This window comes from Gossypium hirsutum, chromosome D08, assembly GCF_007990345.1.
Source record: "Gossypium hirsutum isolate 1008001.06 chromosome D08, Gossypium_hirsutum_v2.1, whole genome shotgun sequence".
Lineage (NCBI taxonomy): Eukaryota > Viridiplantae > Streptophyta > Magnoliopsida > Malvales > Malvaceae > Gossypium > Gossypium hirsutum.
Window position 1 is genome coordinate 1424473 of NC_053444.1, and position 15506 is coordinate 1439978.

Below are 15506 nucleotides of genomic sequence, written 5' to 3' on the forward strand. Positions count from 1 at the left end.
TTTTCAAATATATATTTAGGGTGCAATAGTAAATTAAAGTTAAAAGTATTAAAATTATATTATAAACAAAAAAGTTCAATTAGGCCTGCAAGCTGCTCAACTCTAACATTAAGATACTAGAATTCATCTCACTTGGTAATAGCGGAATTGAATTCAAGTTTTTTCTCAAGTAATGCTCGAGTAGCATACGAAGACAAGTGTCTCATTACACCCCTAGGAGGAATACCCTAAACCTCCACCTTTTAGTCCTAGGGTATGGTGTTTCTTGCCTCATTTCTATCAGCAAAACCATATCCCTAAGAAAACTCTCAAACCCACTAAACTAACCTCTACATGTCCATTAACCTCACCGCTTTGTCTAAGTCCTCCCAAAATTGTCACTTGTTCGTATCATCTAAGCCTACTCATGGTGCATAAGCAGTGACATGCTTAAAGACTTATTACCTAAATATTAGGTTAAGGACCTAAGATCCTATCTTATTCATATCTCTAACGACCCCATTCCTCTTCATATCTCTACCTGTATGTGATAATTTACGCCCCCATTCACCCACGGTTTAGCTTTCTTGTACGTCGAACGAGTATCTTGAAAGAATAAAATGTAGATATTCCTCCTCATAACCTCTGCTACCTCTACATATTTGCCTATAATAAACCCTAAGTTCCAAGTTTCTAAATGCAAAGAACTCATGATCATTTTCTACATATAATGATAATTTAGAAAACCCCAAAAAGAAAAACCAACCTTGTCTTTCCCATTGATATCAGCTTTCACAAGCTTCGAATAGTACTCAGTGTGCACTTTACCATCCTTCAGTGTCTCAACAACATCAATGAAAGCAACACGAAGGGCTTCATTTCTAACATCAAAGTTAAATAATTAGCTACCATAAGAGAGAAAATATAACCAAACATGAGAAGAATCTTCCGCAAAATGAACAGTAAAAACTAGACAAGAAAAGAGTAACTAATTGCAACACAAGAATGAGAAAACAAAGGTAAATAATACACGCTACAACCCACCTTTGCATCAGCAATGCAATATCAGCAGCTTCAGGCTTCTGCTCCTCCTTTTGTCTTCCATATATTTGACATGTGACAACGTATGTAAACTTAAGATCTGCCCGTGCACGAGCTTCGGGAGATAACTCATAACCTTGGGTATCTGTTGTCTCCAATCTAGAAAGTGCAGCCTCTGTATCTGATATTTCAAGTATAAATATATTAATGAAATACCAAAAATAAAACCTGTTATTATTGAAGAGACTAACCTCTAGCATTTTCTCTTTCCAAATAGGTTTGAAGCATAAGAGCCTTTCTATAATACATCATGCCACGAACTGCAGATCCCAAACAAATATAAGTTAAATGTATAGGACTGTAGGAACTTATGTTGATTCAAGAAAAGCATCTAGAAAAGAAAAAAACAAATAGGACTGATGGAACCAAGAAAAATATGGCTCAACTAAAGAATCAAATGCTGAAAAGGAATATTAAAAGGGATAGTTATGTCAAAAATTTTGAAAGTACAAAAATGACTTCTTAGTCAGGTAGTTGCCTAAGCAACAGAAACAGATACATTTAGTCATATACATCAAAGAAACTAAATGAAATGGCTATCAGCAATTAGAACAATCCATTATATTAAGTGCACCGGCAAATCTGCTAGAACAATCCAAAACTTCAATACTTTAATCTTTGTAATGGAAGAGTTAAAGAATCGAAATGTGAGCTTCAACAGGAATGATCTATCAGAAAACTCCTCTCAAAACCAGCAACTGCATTACTATGTTGTTTTTCCCACCCCACTCTATATAAGAAGGATTTCAAAAAAAGACCAAAAAACTTTTTCACATATAATATATAGGATTATAATTAAATACACTAGCAGTGGGTTTTTCATCATCGGAAGCGGGATGAAATGGCAGACAAGCATTCATTTACAATATATATTTTTTTTAAAAATCAATTGCTCAATTATTAAATAGACATATTGCAACCATAGAAGTCTGTTTGCAGATTTATAAGTAACTCCGCCTCCAAAATATTGGAGAACGATACTAATATTTGTGAGTCTATATGAAAACACATTCTCATTATTTTAAGTTGCCCGGAAATAGCATCAGCAAACAAGCTAGATACAAATGAGAAGGGGAAACTTTTACCAGTTCTTGCCAGTGTCTGTCCTCGATAAGAGGCCCAAAAACGAAGTTCAAGGATGTCACTAGGACTATCATAAAGTTCCGTTTCCGCTGCATTTTCATCACGGCCAATCCTAGCAAGAAAATTCTTCCACTCATCTGCAGTAAATAAGTGAGTTCATAAAACCAGCATAATCCAGAATAAGCTACAGTTTTGTCAAAAGTCCATCACTTTGACTACAAAATTTGGACAAATGAGTACAAGTATGATCTGACGATCAAATTGAAATGAACAAGTATGGAAGATGGAAGCAAAAGCAAAGAGTAAGAACAGAAAACCCTCGACCTTAATTGCATTAACCATCACTCAGCACAATCAATTTGCATAAAAAGAAAAATAGATACCAAATAATTAACAAACAATGTAAGAAATATATCCTAACTTCAGCCAAATGGTCGAATTAAGCATGAAGCAAAAGAAATAAACAGGACATACGCAAAAAGCATAGATACAAATAAAACATATTCTTGGATTGGTTGCCACTTTTGCTTTTCAAAGAAAGGCAAATACTATGTTAACATACAAATGCAAATAGTACTTAGTTTTATGTTTGGATTCAAGTTAGAAAGGGAAAGAATGGGTTTTAAACAAAAGGAAATTCATTCTTTTGCTGCCAATAGCATTGTTTTACTTAGACTACAGCACATTAAATCTCTTATTTTGCTGCCCCCTATTTTTCCATTTTCATTGTCAATTTCTTCCACTCTGCCTATTGAATTTTTCCATCAATCAAAGCTATAGTGGAAGTTTTTTCATTAGATCAGTTCTTCTCAAATCACGACCAAAAATCAAATAAAAATTTAAATTCCTCTAACCATCCAAGAGTCCATAATAGTCCAAGAATGTCAAATGAATAAAAGAAGTCTCAACAAATTCCACAACTAGAATTGTCAATTTCAGATTATTAGAATTTTAACCCATATGTATAGATCATGAATATTGTTAAATTCTGAATGAATTGTCAATTTCAGTTTATTACTTTGAAATTCGCTTCATCTTATTCTGTATGACTATAAAATTGATAACTTTGAAATTTTTCACATTTTCGTTTTCCTTAACCAATAAAAGAAACAAATGTTCAAAGTTTTCTTGAAAATTAGCTCCGTTAAAATCAACAATTAAGATGGGTTTAATTATTTGAATTGATTAAAAACACAGGTGATTAAGAATGAAAATTAAAGCCTAAAACAACATTAAAGGATTTAAGGAAAAATATAAGATGAACAATGTAGGTATTTAAGTTTGCTAGGGATTAGATGTTATAGTCTATATTTAAAAATTACAAAAATTTGGTCTTATGTTTTTGTAGGAGAGTGTAAGTAGGTTTTTAAAAGGCAATCGTGATAGAACTTTAACCCATATATATAGATCATGTATTTTGTTAAATTCTGAATGAATATAAAATTAACATGCAATTGAAACTCTCCACAATATATAAAATTTATTAAAAATATATTATTATTACAAATCTTAAAGGCAAAACAATAAATACAATAATCTTCAGCTTGTATCATAGAAAAGTGAGATGGAAAATACCTGGATATATCTTCTGGAGGTAAAACAAAATAGATATTCCATCTTCATTCTTCTTTAACAGTTCATTCATACTATAAAGCACAATCTCAGAATAGTATGGGGTAAAAACACTGCAAGTGATTATCGAAAATCCGGATGAGAACAAGGAATCAACCAAGAATATATACTAATACCTCAAAAGGCAAAATACAAAAAGGAGAAACTATAACCTGAAGGACAGCATCTCCTGCACAGGTCTTGCTGGGGGCATATCCATGAAAAGTGAATTTGTGAAGAACTCCAGTCTACGTCTCGCCTCGAGATTTTTGGGAACATTTGATGCTGAATCTTTGATCGTTAATAGAGAATACAATCTTTTCACTTGTGCTTTCTGCATATTAACAGACTTGGCATAATGTCACCAGAAGCAAAGCAACCAAAAAAAAGAGTTATCTTAACCCTAACATACCAACTCGGGATCTCTAGGCCAATTCAACTTTGCAAATAATCGACCTTCAGTCCTAGCTTTTAATATGCTCTGCCACTGATCAGAGTGTTCCCTGGAATGTGCAACAAAAGTTACATGTTAGTAGAAAGCACATAAAATCTTGGAAGCACATACACAGAAACAGGTACAAGGATGTGGCACGTCAATTTCAAAAAACACAGCTGGGTTATGAAAGCTATAATATAATATATATATGTGCATATATATTATGTGCTCTTATTGATTTTGAATGAATATATATGCAACAAGCCCTCAAATTTTAAACTTATTTGATAACTGTATTTTTTTTTTCTGATAAGGGGAGGGTGTAAGGGGCGTCCAAGGATCAAACCCAGGACTTGATGTCAACCAAGACTTCATTTCAACAGAAGTTTTTTGCCATTACTCCACGGGCAAAGTTGACATTTTTATAACTGAATTTAGTATTATAAAAAAATGGCCTGAAAATCTTGTAAACTTAAAAGTTATTATCCAATAAAATTTTAAGCCATCCAATAAAGAACCCAAGTTCCATCCACTTCAAATATTATTCTCTTGTTTCCTAACAATGTGGAAGCTGAAATCATCAGGTTGAGCAAAACAACAGCTCATCTCTTTTCACTTCTTCAAGTATTATCTTCTCCCCTGCATGGATCTAAGGCCCCCAAGAAAAAAGATGGCTTTGTTCTCAATGCTTCTTTATATTTTCTTAATTGAGGTGTTCCATTAATTTCTTGTGGAGCAGTAAGGTTCACTTTTGGAGAAAATTTAGGCAAAAAATCCATCATCCCATGCCATTCTGCATTTTTCCCATATCAAAGCGTGCATAGACCTTGTCCAGTTTTTCATTTGTTTGTTGTGTCCCTGAGTGTCCATTATGTATTCCAGACACTGATTCAACAATGATATGAGGAGAAGGAAGCTATGTCCATGCTTCATAGCATATTATATATCCCACACCTAAGCGCAGACTAAGATATTTGACTGACCTCAAATAAATGGCAAGGACATCATGTCGTACAACATCATATAAATCTTGAACAGCATTAACAGCACCTTTTTCATGCTCCGGCTTTTCAGCCTGATTCTGTTTAAGCCACAATCAAACCAAAGGACAGAAATAAATATAAGAAATCCAACAACCAATCCAAAGAAAACTGAAACATAAAGAAAATTATCCAATTTCATACTACCTATTCCTATATACAGATACAGAATTTTATGAGAAACATGGAAGGTAATATATAAAGATAACGAGAAAACCCCAAAGACATCTGTTCATATACATATTACACTCCTACCCTTGCCAACAACTTACTGTTTAACCTTTTCCTTTGAAATTTGTATAGAGAAAAATCATGATGCAGGCTTTTGTAAACAAGTCATTTTCCCTTTGAAATTAGTATATCAAAGATGAGCAGCTGAAAGACACATTTCCGCAAGGTATGTTAAATATAAAAGAACGAATAGGAGGTCAGACCAGCAGAGCTCCAATTTAGGGTTCAAGCACCTAAACCAGGCAATTCAATTTTTTTTTTTAACATTTAAACATTAGATTTAATATTAAAAGATATCAAACATTGTTTATAATAAACAAAAAAATATGCATTTAGTTACCCTAAGGTCTTTAATATAATTCTATGAGGCTATGGGTTTAAATTCCATAACTCACAAAAAGATTTTTGAAATAAATTATAAAAGATCAACTAAATTTTTTCCTGGTTTTTTACAGATTGAACCAGCTCTGGTTCAAGGAACCCTCAGTTCCTTAAATAGCACAGAACCAGACAAGTGATTGGTTGCCGGTTGAACCAATCTGACCAACCGCTCTAAAGTCAGTTTTTTCAACCATGCTTTTCCATCATAGTAGAGGACAGAAGCATACAGACAGAAGAACTACCAAAAATGACAATAAAAACTAAAGCAAATATACAACCAGAAATCGGAAGCATAAAAGACATAAAGCAAACCAAGACTAAACTACTATACTTCTGCTTTATAGCACAAGTGTATCAAACATAAAGGAAATAAAACCAACCAGAATTCCTAAGAGAGCAGTAACACGTGAAATAACCAGCTGCAGCTTGTTTAGTTGAAAATCATCACTGATAGTCTTCTTCGTTATACTGGCTTCAATGCCCTCATATATCCTCTCAACCCTGAGAGTACAGAAAATAGATATGTATATAAATATATTATAATAACATAAATTCTTTACCAAAACGCTAACTTATAAAAACTTACCACGTCCTTCCTTCAGCTTCCAGTATTGCTGTAAGTATATATCGGAGGGCATAATAGCATTCCTGAACTGCATACTTCATATACTCATCCCTTGAAATCCTTTCCCAGAGCTCATCTTGTGAATCTCTACTCTCAGCAGCAATATCTTTAGCCAAAAATATCTGCAATAGAACATTGAAGATGAAACCATTCACAGGTTTAAAATCATTTTAACACAAAGAATAAAATATAACATAAAAGAGTTGATATAGTGAACAAAATCTATGACCTTGCTGGCAAGCAGAAAAAGGGGCCACTGAACCAAGGGGAGTTTCCCAGTATTTTTAGGCATAAAAAGTAATTCCATTTCACTGAAACAAAGGGAAAAAAAAGTGAATAACCAGAAATAGCAACGATATGGACCCTCCAAATATGCAATCCATCAAAGAGCCAAACCAAATGAATAAACCAACAAGAAACAAACCAACAACACTCACAAGTTAGTTAAATAATCCTCTTCCCTAAGATTTTTTATAATTTCATTCCAAAATGGAGAGAAACGAGCAGCATCAAACTTGCTCTTCTCCACAACCTGTATAAACACAAATCAATCAGTTACCCGTGAATTAGCTAATGACTTATAATTAGAGATAATAAAACAAGGATGAATGCAGAGAACTTTGGTCCTTTAGATTAAAGGGAAACCATGATCAGAAGCAGCAACATCACCATAGTTAAAACACTTCTAGACCAACAATAACTATGAAAAGCATCCAATTTTCAAAAACTAATATTATATTGTTTTTTAGTCATAACCCCTACCTCACTAGAAGAGGATGCCGAAGCCCTGCAATTAAAAAAAAACCTGTCTTAAGACCAAGAGAGAGGGATGGAAAAAGGAACAGATATATAAATCATTTCAATAGAACCACAATTGCTGTACTATGTTTATGGGTCAGACCTAACAGGATGGAGTCTCTTCATAAAAGCATCTGGGAACTCCTCAAATAGCTTTTGGACAGCATCCAACGATCTAATCTGAAATGTCATGTTGAATATTCAGAGAACAAATCAAGTTATAGATCTTGGTTTGCACAGAATAGATCTTGAAAAGGTAAAGCATTCGTACAAAATAGATCTAGGTTGTTTGAAAACTACATACCTCCCCGAGACGATCCCTTGCCCCAAGCAAGAATCCCCACACAGCAGATAAGACAGTATAAAAAATGTAAATGTCTAACAGATACATCTGTGGAAAAAAGAAGTGGGGAAATACATAAATAACAATAATACAAAAGGGAACTATTGAAAGTAAAAAGGCTGAAATGTCTCCACTATATTTAAAAATGCATCCACATAATTTTAAGTGAATCCCATCAAAGTAAGCTATATCTCAAAATGACACCGTGAGCCATTCAGCCACATAAGCATCAAGAAGCTCAAAGTCTGAAATTGATCAACAGGTTTGGTCAGCCACCTTCAAATTTAATGAATTTAATCCATGCACTTACTAAAAGTAGGTTTGAAGACAATTGAAGACAGTGTTAAACTGATACCGCTATTTTGGAATGCATGGCATTTTGGTGAGGACAAAGCACGCAGTGATGTTTTGATCACATGATGAATACCAGTCCAAAAAGTACATATTTTATTTTAATTAAATAATAATCAATAATTTTTTAGATACCAGAAAACAATTTGCTGTATCTTTTATTAAAAATAAATGTTTCTTTGGGCTAACGTGAAGTACCTAGATAAAAGATTCAGGTTTGATGTGCCACATCACACAAAAAGACAAATGGTCAAAGCTAACGACACAATTTTCACACCATCATCAGATGTTCTTAAAGGGAAAATGAGGATCAAATTCATCAAAACTTAGATGAAGAGAATAAAATCACCAAATCCAATCTTAGCCCTACCAAGAAAACCAGGACTATCAGTATTCTACCTATCAGAAATCCAGATACAGACATTGACCTAGTAAATGGACCAAATTTACACTAGACCTATCAGGAAAAAACAAGGAATACCACTAGTATTTGATATATTCAGAGGCATCAGAATTTCCAACTTACAGCTATCACTGGAGCCCATAAACAAACCACTGTCACAGCATTATGGTTATCTGCAATCAAGGAGATATTCTATGAAAAAACCAACGTGCATTCAATTAAACTAACATAACACTTCTACAAGCACAAATAGAATGAGAACTACCAACAGAAAAGAAAAGGGGCAAAAAAGCACAGGAGGAAAAAGGACATACAGCAACTAATGATTCATTGGCTTTAAATATCTATATAGTCAAGTTTAGATTTATGAGCTTTTCTTCCATGGTAAGGGATATGAATCAGCACATTCAACATTAATACACTAGGAAAAGGAAGGAATTTTAGAAATGACTATATAGAATACAAATATATTTACTTTATCATAAAAATTTATGATGTGGACATGCAAATCATGTATTCAAGTAGGTAGAAATATCAGTCAGCACATTCGAACATATATACAAAAAAAGGCACTTGTTTCAGGCATTTCACCGTATAATAAAAATATACAATGCTTATAGAAGTTCATATCATGAACAAGCAAATCACGTACTTCTAGATACGAAATCATGCCAAGAATATTCTATGTTATCCATGGTTATGACTGTCCTTGTCGGCTTCACCAGTGGCTTGATCTGCAAAGTTAGGACAGACCATGAACAAGATAATTTAAACAAAAGATCAACGACCACGCTAAGTTTCTGTGGTAAATGACTCGTACCTGGAAAAAATAAGCAAATGCAAACTTCCCACTCAAGATGATCAGCCAGAAAATCATATATCTGGATAACAAGGACATCATAAAATATTAAATGAGTACTTCAAGCATTCAAAGGAAAGGGAAAATTGCTTCCAATGAGCACAAGGGTATGTAAATCAAGGAATCCCAAGGTCAGAGATTAGAGATTAGAGATTACTTAATAAAGTCAGTAGTCCTCTCATACATGCCACGTCCAACATAGTACCGTTCCTGTAAGAAAAATACAGCAAATAGTAAAATAATAAAGAGATGAATCTGCAAAAAAACTAATGCAATAACCAACAAAAATCACAAAAGTACAAAATATTAAAAAACAAAAACCTGACGCATCCACTTGATAAAGCGAATCAAAGACAAGTTATCACACAGTTCGGTCAAACGATGACATGCTGGTATCCGCATAAGGAAACTTATGAAAAAATGGATACCACCATAGATGCCTATAACAATCAAATACAATCTGAAAACAACTGAGTTTGAATTTGGTTTACTCTCTTCCTGCAAAGCTCTCCTGCATTAGTCATGGATATACACATCAAAGGAAAGTTAAGCTCGTGTATAAAACAAATATATGGACAAGTCAAACCATGAAATGATGTCAGAGAAGAATTATTCAGCAAATTGACTGAGAACATACACATAAAGGAAAGATACAAAGACTGATGCAATGCTAAACCAAATAAATCGAAGAAAAATTCTGGAAACAGCTAGGCGTCGTGTGGTCGAATATGCGCCATACATCATGATGACATCCAAAACACCTATATTATGAAACAAGAACTTTTAAGCAAAATATTTTAGCAGTAAGTACAAAATGAACTCATCAGTAATAGCAGAACAAAATTATATATATAAAATACGTACTTTCCGTAAACTTCATCACTACAAAAGTTGGACCAAGACTAAGAACTTCCCGTAAAGTCTTGGCATTCAGATGTCCATCATTGAATGCAATGATTGTAAGACCCTAAAAAGGAGAAGCAAGCAGCCCATAAAAATATTTAAGATGTAATGATAATCATGAATAATTTAGCTTTCATTTGAAAGAGAAAAATTCTACTCAAAGATGAGAGAAATCTAGAACTCTATTGTAGCACAAAACAGGAGTGAACATAGACAGATTCAAAGATCAGAGGAAGTGTGATAAAAGATGCTAAAACAAGAAACAAGGATCAGGTAGTTTCCAATTTTTCTCTGCAGATGGCAGAAGATAGATATTGACAAATGGGGCGGTTTGAAAGAACTATAGAATTAAATGAAAATTGAACTTTTGGACATTAGAAAAGTGGCTAGTATATGGCCAAAACTACCACCTAATAGAATAAACTAAATAAGCAGATAAAACTACGAGTACTAATAGCTCTTTCAGTTCCAAGTATTTCAGTACCTTGTCATTTCTCTAATGCATTTGTTCGGAAGGGATACTCTGGACTACATCAAAGGGAAAACAAAAATTTTGTTTTTGTACCTATTAGAGAAAGACTCAAGGATCCAAATTCTAACACCTAAATAAGGAGATTGCTAAGATGAGAGGGCAAGGGAGAGACGGATGGAGATGGATATGGAGATTATTGACTTCTATAAAAGAATATAATTAAAATAAGACCAGAATAGCAGAAAGGAAAATATATTCCACACATATATTAACAATATGTGACAGGAAAAGGAGAAGAGAAAAGTTACATTTTATTGGCAGGTGCTCTCTGTAGTTTTATGCACCAAATCAAAGAAGAAGAAGAAGAAGGAGGAGGAGAGAAAGAATAGACAGATAAATGAAAGAAATAGATAATTGTACATGGAAATAAACCATCATTTAGAATTACAAACCTGAAACATCATAACGAGAAATATCCACAACCGATGAAAACTATGGTAAAGATGAAAAAATGTCCGATGCTCAACAAATGAAGTTTTTCCTCGATGTTGACCTCCTCCCAATTTAAGTGGATTCTGCAAAAGAAAAGGAATAGAAAGAACATAAATGCCATTCACAGCATAAAGAAACAGTCAGGATACACAGGAACCAAAAGAAAACGAGGTATTGATTCAAACACAGGCTTGTCAAACAGAATCCCCAACAACACAGGGCTATTGATGTAAGAATGTAATTTACAGGAAACATAGTGATGAAGACGAAAGAACCACAATACTTATTGCAATGTTCCAGTCTCCATTTAAAGCTCATTGAAACACTAGATGCACAGTTCATGATTTAATATATATCAAAATCCACTTTAAACTCTTCTTTTTTCTTTCCAGAAAAAGGTTCTTACGTAAAATAAGTAAAACGGAATTGGAGAAAATGGGGATCAGGAAAAGGCACCTAAAACCAAACTTAAGCTAAAAATTCAAACAGATTATACATTAACATTCTCAAATGAATAAGATATGATATCAAGACCCATTAGCTTGAAAAATCGATAATTTCAAGAACAATTGTAAAAGCAGAAAACTGTTTAAAGAAACTGTGTAACCTTCAATTACACTTGAAATTTCTATCATGCTTGAGAAGGAAAGTAGGAAGAAAAGGGGCGGAGGGGGGAGGGCAACACATAGGCAAAATGTACTTTGATCATATGTTAGTTTAAAGATGATTCAGTTATGCTATTTGCTAAAAATATTAGGTTTATAATTGATTTCAATCAAGATTTTTGTATTTGAAAGATTCTTGAAGGATCATAACTCCATGCCCATGTCCGAATATGCATCAAAACATACGTGCTGGACATGGGTACTTTAAAAAACGTTAAGGGTTGGAGCAACATATAAGTAAGAGAACACACGTAATAAGAGATCACCCTTAAGCCATATGCTCTACTTGACAATGATTAGATAGATCCAAACCTTTGACCTTGGTTCTGGCTTCTGGAAAAATGAAGTTTTGCGCCAAGGCCAGCTAAGATCAAAACAATGAAGTGACCTGGAAAAGAGCAAGATGGTCAACCATCAAATCACATGAGTGAACTTCAAAAGAGTTCTAATATATACAAGATGGGCATGCAACCTAAAACCATTTAGCTATAGTTGGAGAGGCCCTTGTCATACTTATGTGCCCAAGATACCCCAAATTAACATGGGTTTACTTTTATCTCCACATCAATAGTCCCCCTCAGGTGTAGGGACATTGGACCTTTCACAAGGTATACTCTTCAATGGTAGGCATAAGGCCTGTTATGTGGTTTGGACATCACAAAGTATAGGCAAACCTATTATGCAGGTACTAATGCAACACTTGCTTTGGTACCATGAAAGAACAGATGATTTGAGTGAAAGAAAAGCTTGAATTAATTCTGTCATGTACATTGTATTTATATAAGTGTTGGGTGATAAGCCTAGCTTAGCATCTTAACACGAATAAATCCTAATCTAATATTACAACTAGCTTATCTAATTATTCCAACATTATAACGAACTTCCAATCATTGAAAATTTTATGCAGCTAAGTCATGGATAATGAGATGACTAAGTGAGAATTCCATAAAGAGTGCCGATGTTACCAAGATCTTACCAAAAGTATTCATTAAAATCATCATAATTTCTCCAAGCAGAATGTGGTGCTCGGCCATTCTCATTGTTTGCGGCTTCCTGTGTTCCAAATTTAAATGCATATGTCATAAAATAACAATGGTAGCATGAACTCCCATGAGGAAACAATTTTCAGTTTGGGTATCAAACAGCTGCAATCAAAATAGCCAAAGTACCCCAGGAATAGATCAAGCTTTCCTAAGAACAAAGGATATCATAGCAACTTGAAAATCAACTGTCAGACCTTAAAACATAAAGGGGATGAAATATCACTATCAACATTCTGAATCATTACCCAGAACTCCTTCAAAGAACATTAACCTAGAAAAGGCAAAGCAGACCGGCAGGATCCATACAACAGATCCAAACTATGCTCAGATAACTGAATTTTTGTCTAAGACTGTTCGAAATATGTGCAGTGGTTCTATTTTTCCATATGCAAATAGAGCTTTGCAGCTACTTCCACACTAGTTTCTCTTCATTTCTGCAATTATCACACATTGATATAAATCCACTACACGTACTGTCACTTTAGGCTCCAAAATACTAACCTGAAAGAGAGGCGGTCCTACATTAAACTAACACAGGGTCCTTAAGCATACAGCAACATGAGCAAATGTAAAATTCAGGAATAAGGGATTTACCATTAAGATAAATATAAGGTCACAATCCTAATAAGCTTATAGCCTGTACTGTAGCAGGACTACATGTAACTAAAAATGTTCATCAAAACTTTAGTAACTAATCAGGGTAGATGAGATCCCAACAGTGACAGCAAGGGTTCATAAGTAGCCACACCACAACCTCCACTGTACCTTAAAATTTCTGTAATTACTAGAATCAAGTTCCCTTTACATGTCGGAACTACAGAAAAAAGTATAAATCACACATTATCCATGGGAATTTGATCAAAACTCAATTTTCCCATGGTCATATGGTTTTACAAAATTTGAAAGGTTACACAGCTAGTTTATAATAAAATGACAAAGAATCCTTGTTTTAATTACATGAAAAGTAATATGTAAACAAGACAGTCAAATTCAGATATGGATTTCATATAACTTATTATTACCCTTACCCTAGTTGAATTAAGATTTTTCTTTTAAAATAGATGTAAGCATACAAAAGAACTCAACCTGTTAAAATAAGTACAACACATGTCCCAAACAGTCCAAACCAGAAGATTGTGGAGATTTTTAGCCCACAAAGGCCGTAGATATTCAACTAAACATAATGGAGGTAAAACATAATTTGCCTTCGATAAAACACTGCAAAGAAGTAAACAGGGGCAGATGGCACCTCCCTACTGAAATTGCACAAGTAGTTAAAAGACAATAGGACCAAGGAGCTAAGATGATTAATAGAGTCCATCAGAAAACAAAGTTGAAAACAAACAAGAACCATTAACCATAATCAAATAAGAAACTTAGGCAAACCAGTAACTAAATTGGCAATATAATAAAATAGGTATGAAGTTACTGCTGGGAGATTGTGACATACCGCAGCGACAACATCATAAAGCGGAGTGATAACTTGATCGAGGAATGATACTACACCATCTTTAGAACAACTATTGGCCGGCTGAGCAATGTGCTGCCTTAGAGCTTCATCCATTTCCCTCGCCATCTTTGAACCAACATTAAAATTCAGACAGATAAACAAGCTTATAAAAACATCACATCACATTGAAAAATACAGACAAACACACACATTTAAACTTCACAATCGGAAAAGGAAAGAAGGAAAGTATGCCCACAAGTAATAAAATTATACCAATATACACATCAAAATATAAATAGCGAAGCCTACAACAGGTTATGACCAAATCTGCCTATATCAATACATCAGTCTAGGGCTCACTTACATGATGAAATATGTAGCACAAGCATTCTGGAAGGAATCTAATGTTGGCAGCTTCACCCCAAATTAAGAAGTACAAAGAAACAAAGAGTATTTTTTTCTCCTTGTTAACAGCATCCAGACTGCATAGAATGAACAGTCAATAACTCAATCATCACTGTTTTAATGAAGAACACTAACAAAATAATCAAAAAGTACTTAAAGGACATGAAAATCCTCACTTGCTCCAAACAGGTTGAATGCACAAGTAGTTGCACCATTTGATGTAGTTATCAAGAGACTTCAGAAACACCTTCTGCACAGCAGCCTCGTCCAATTTCTGAATAAAAAACAAGGCAAATATATTGATCAAATTAGCTAAATGAAAATAACTGCATGGCATATATACCGGCCCTGAAACAAAAAGGATACGAGTAGTTGCAGGGGTAATAATTAAAATGTTAAAATAATCCAATATTTTATTTGATTAAAAAGAGGGATCCAATGAAAGCAAACAAAATCATTTGGCAGCCGTATAAGCACTTCAATAAAATCAAGGTTATACATCTGTCCTAATGTGCAAATGAGAATGCCCTAGTAGGTCAAAAAGTGGCACCAGCACCAGCTTTAGATTTACCTTGCCAACAGCTGTTCTTGGAAGGCAAAGAGAAAAGAAAGAAGGGGTAAAAAGATAGAAATAAAGCAATAAATGGAAAAGAGAGAGAGAGAGAGAGAAGGACAAATGTTTAAATGAGAAACGATTGCCATGTTTCAAGTTTGAGCACATGGACAAATATACCTTTCCAGCTTATAGCCAGTAGTGAGATTAACAGTGTCAGTGTGTGCACAATACATTCAAATTCTCATTGAAGATCAAAATTGATAATCAGAAATCTTCCTC

General features: G+C 34.0%; 1 protein-coding gene across 1 annotated transcript in view; it reads right to left on the bottom strand.

Annotated features, from left to right (window-relative positions):
- Window positions 1-15506, bottom strand: part of LOC121220155 (callose synthase 9) — a 29936-nt gene that overhangs the window by 7846 nt on the left and 6584 nt on the right. Inside the window, exons 9-36 of the mRNA XM_041099421.1 lie at window positions 14848-14945; window positions 14631-14748; window positions 14267-14392; window positions 12750-12826; window positions 12086-12161; window positions 11069-11191; window positions 10106-10208; window positions 9879-10002; window positions 9563-9752; window positions 9399-9451; window positions 9203-9263; window positions 9035-9116; window positions 8506-8555; window positions 7590-7676; window positions 7389-7465; window positions 7250-7274; window positions 6925-7019; window positions 6717-6798; window positions 6449-6609; window positions 6243-6363; window positions 5194-5291; window positions 4187-4277; window positions 3948-4108; window positions 3739-3848; window positions 2166-2300; window positions 1272-1340; window positions 1024-1201; window positions 746-860 (exon numbers count right to left, since the gene is read on the bottom strand). Of these exons, the coding sequence (XP_040955355.1) occupies window positions 746-860; window positions 1024-1201; window positions 1272-1340; window positions 2166-2300; window positions 3739-3848; window positions 3948-4108; window positions 4187-4277; window positions 5194-5291; window positions 6243-6363; window positions 6449-6609; window positions 6717-6798; window positions 6925-7019; window positions 7250-7274; window positions 7389-7465; window positions 7590-7676; window positions 8506-8555; window positions 9035-9116; window positions 9203-9263; window positions 9399-9451; window positions 9563-9752; window positions 9879-10002; window positions 10106-10208; window positions 11069-11191; window positions 12086-12161; window positions 12750-12826; window positions 14267-14392; window positions 14631-14748; window positions 14848-14945 (2886 nt within the window). The remainder of the gene's footprint in view (window positions 1-745; window positions 861-1023; window positions 1202-1271; window positions 1341-2165; window positions 2301-3738; window positions 3849-3947; window positions 4109-4186; window positions 4278-5193; window positions 5292-6242; window positions 6364-6448; window positions 6610-6716; window positions 6799-6924; window positions 7020-7249; window positions 7275-7388; window positions 7466-7589; window positions 7677-8505; window positions 8556-9034; window positions 9117-9202; window positions 9264-9398; window positions 9452-9562; window positions 9753-9878; window positions 10003-10105; window positions 10209-11068; window positions 11192-12085; window positions 12162-12749; window positions 12827-14266; window positions 14393-14630; window positions 14749-14847; window positions 14946-15506) is intronic.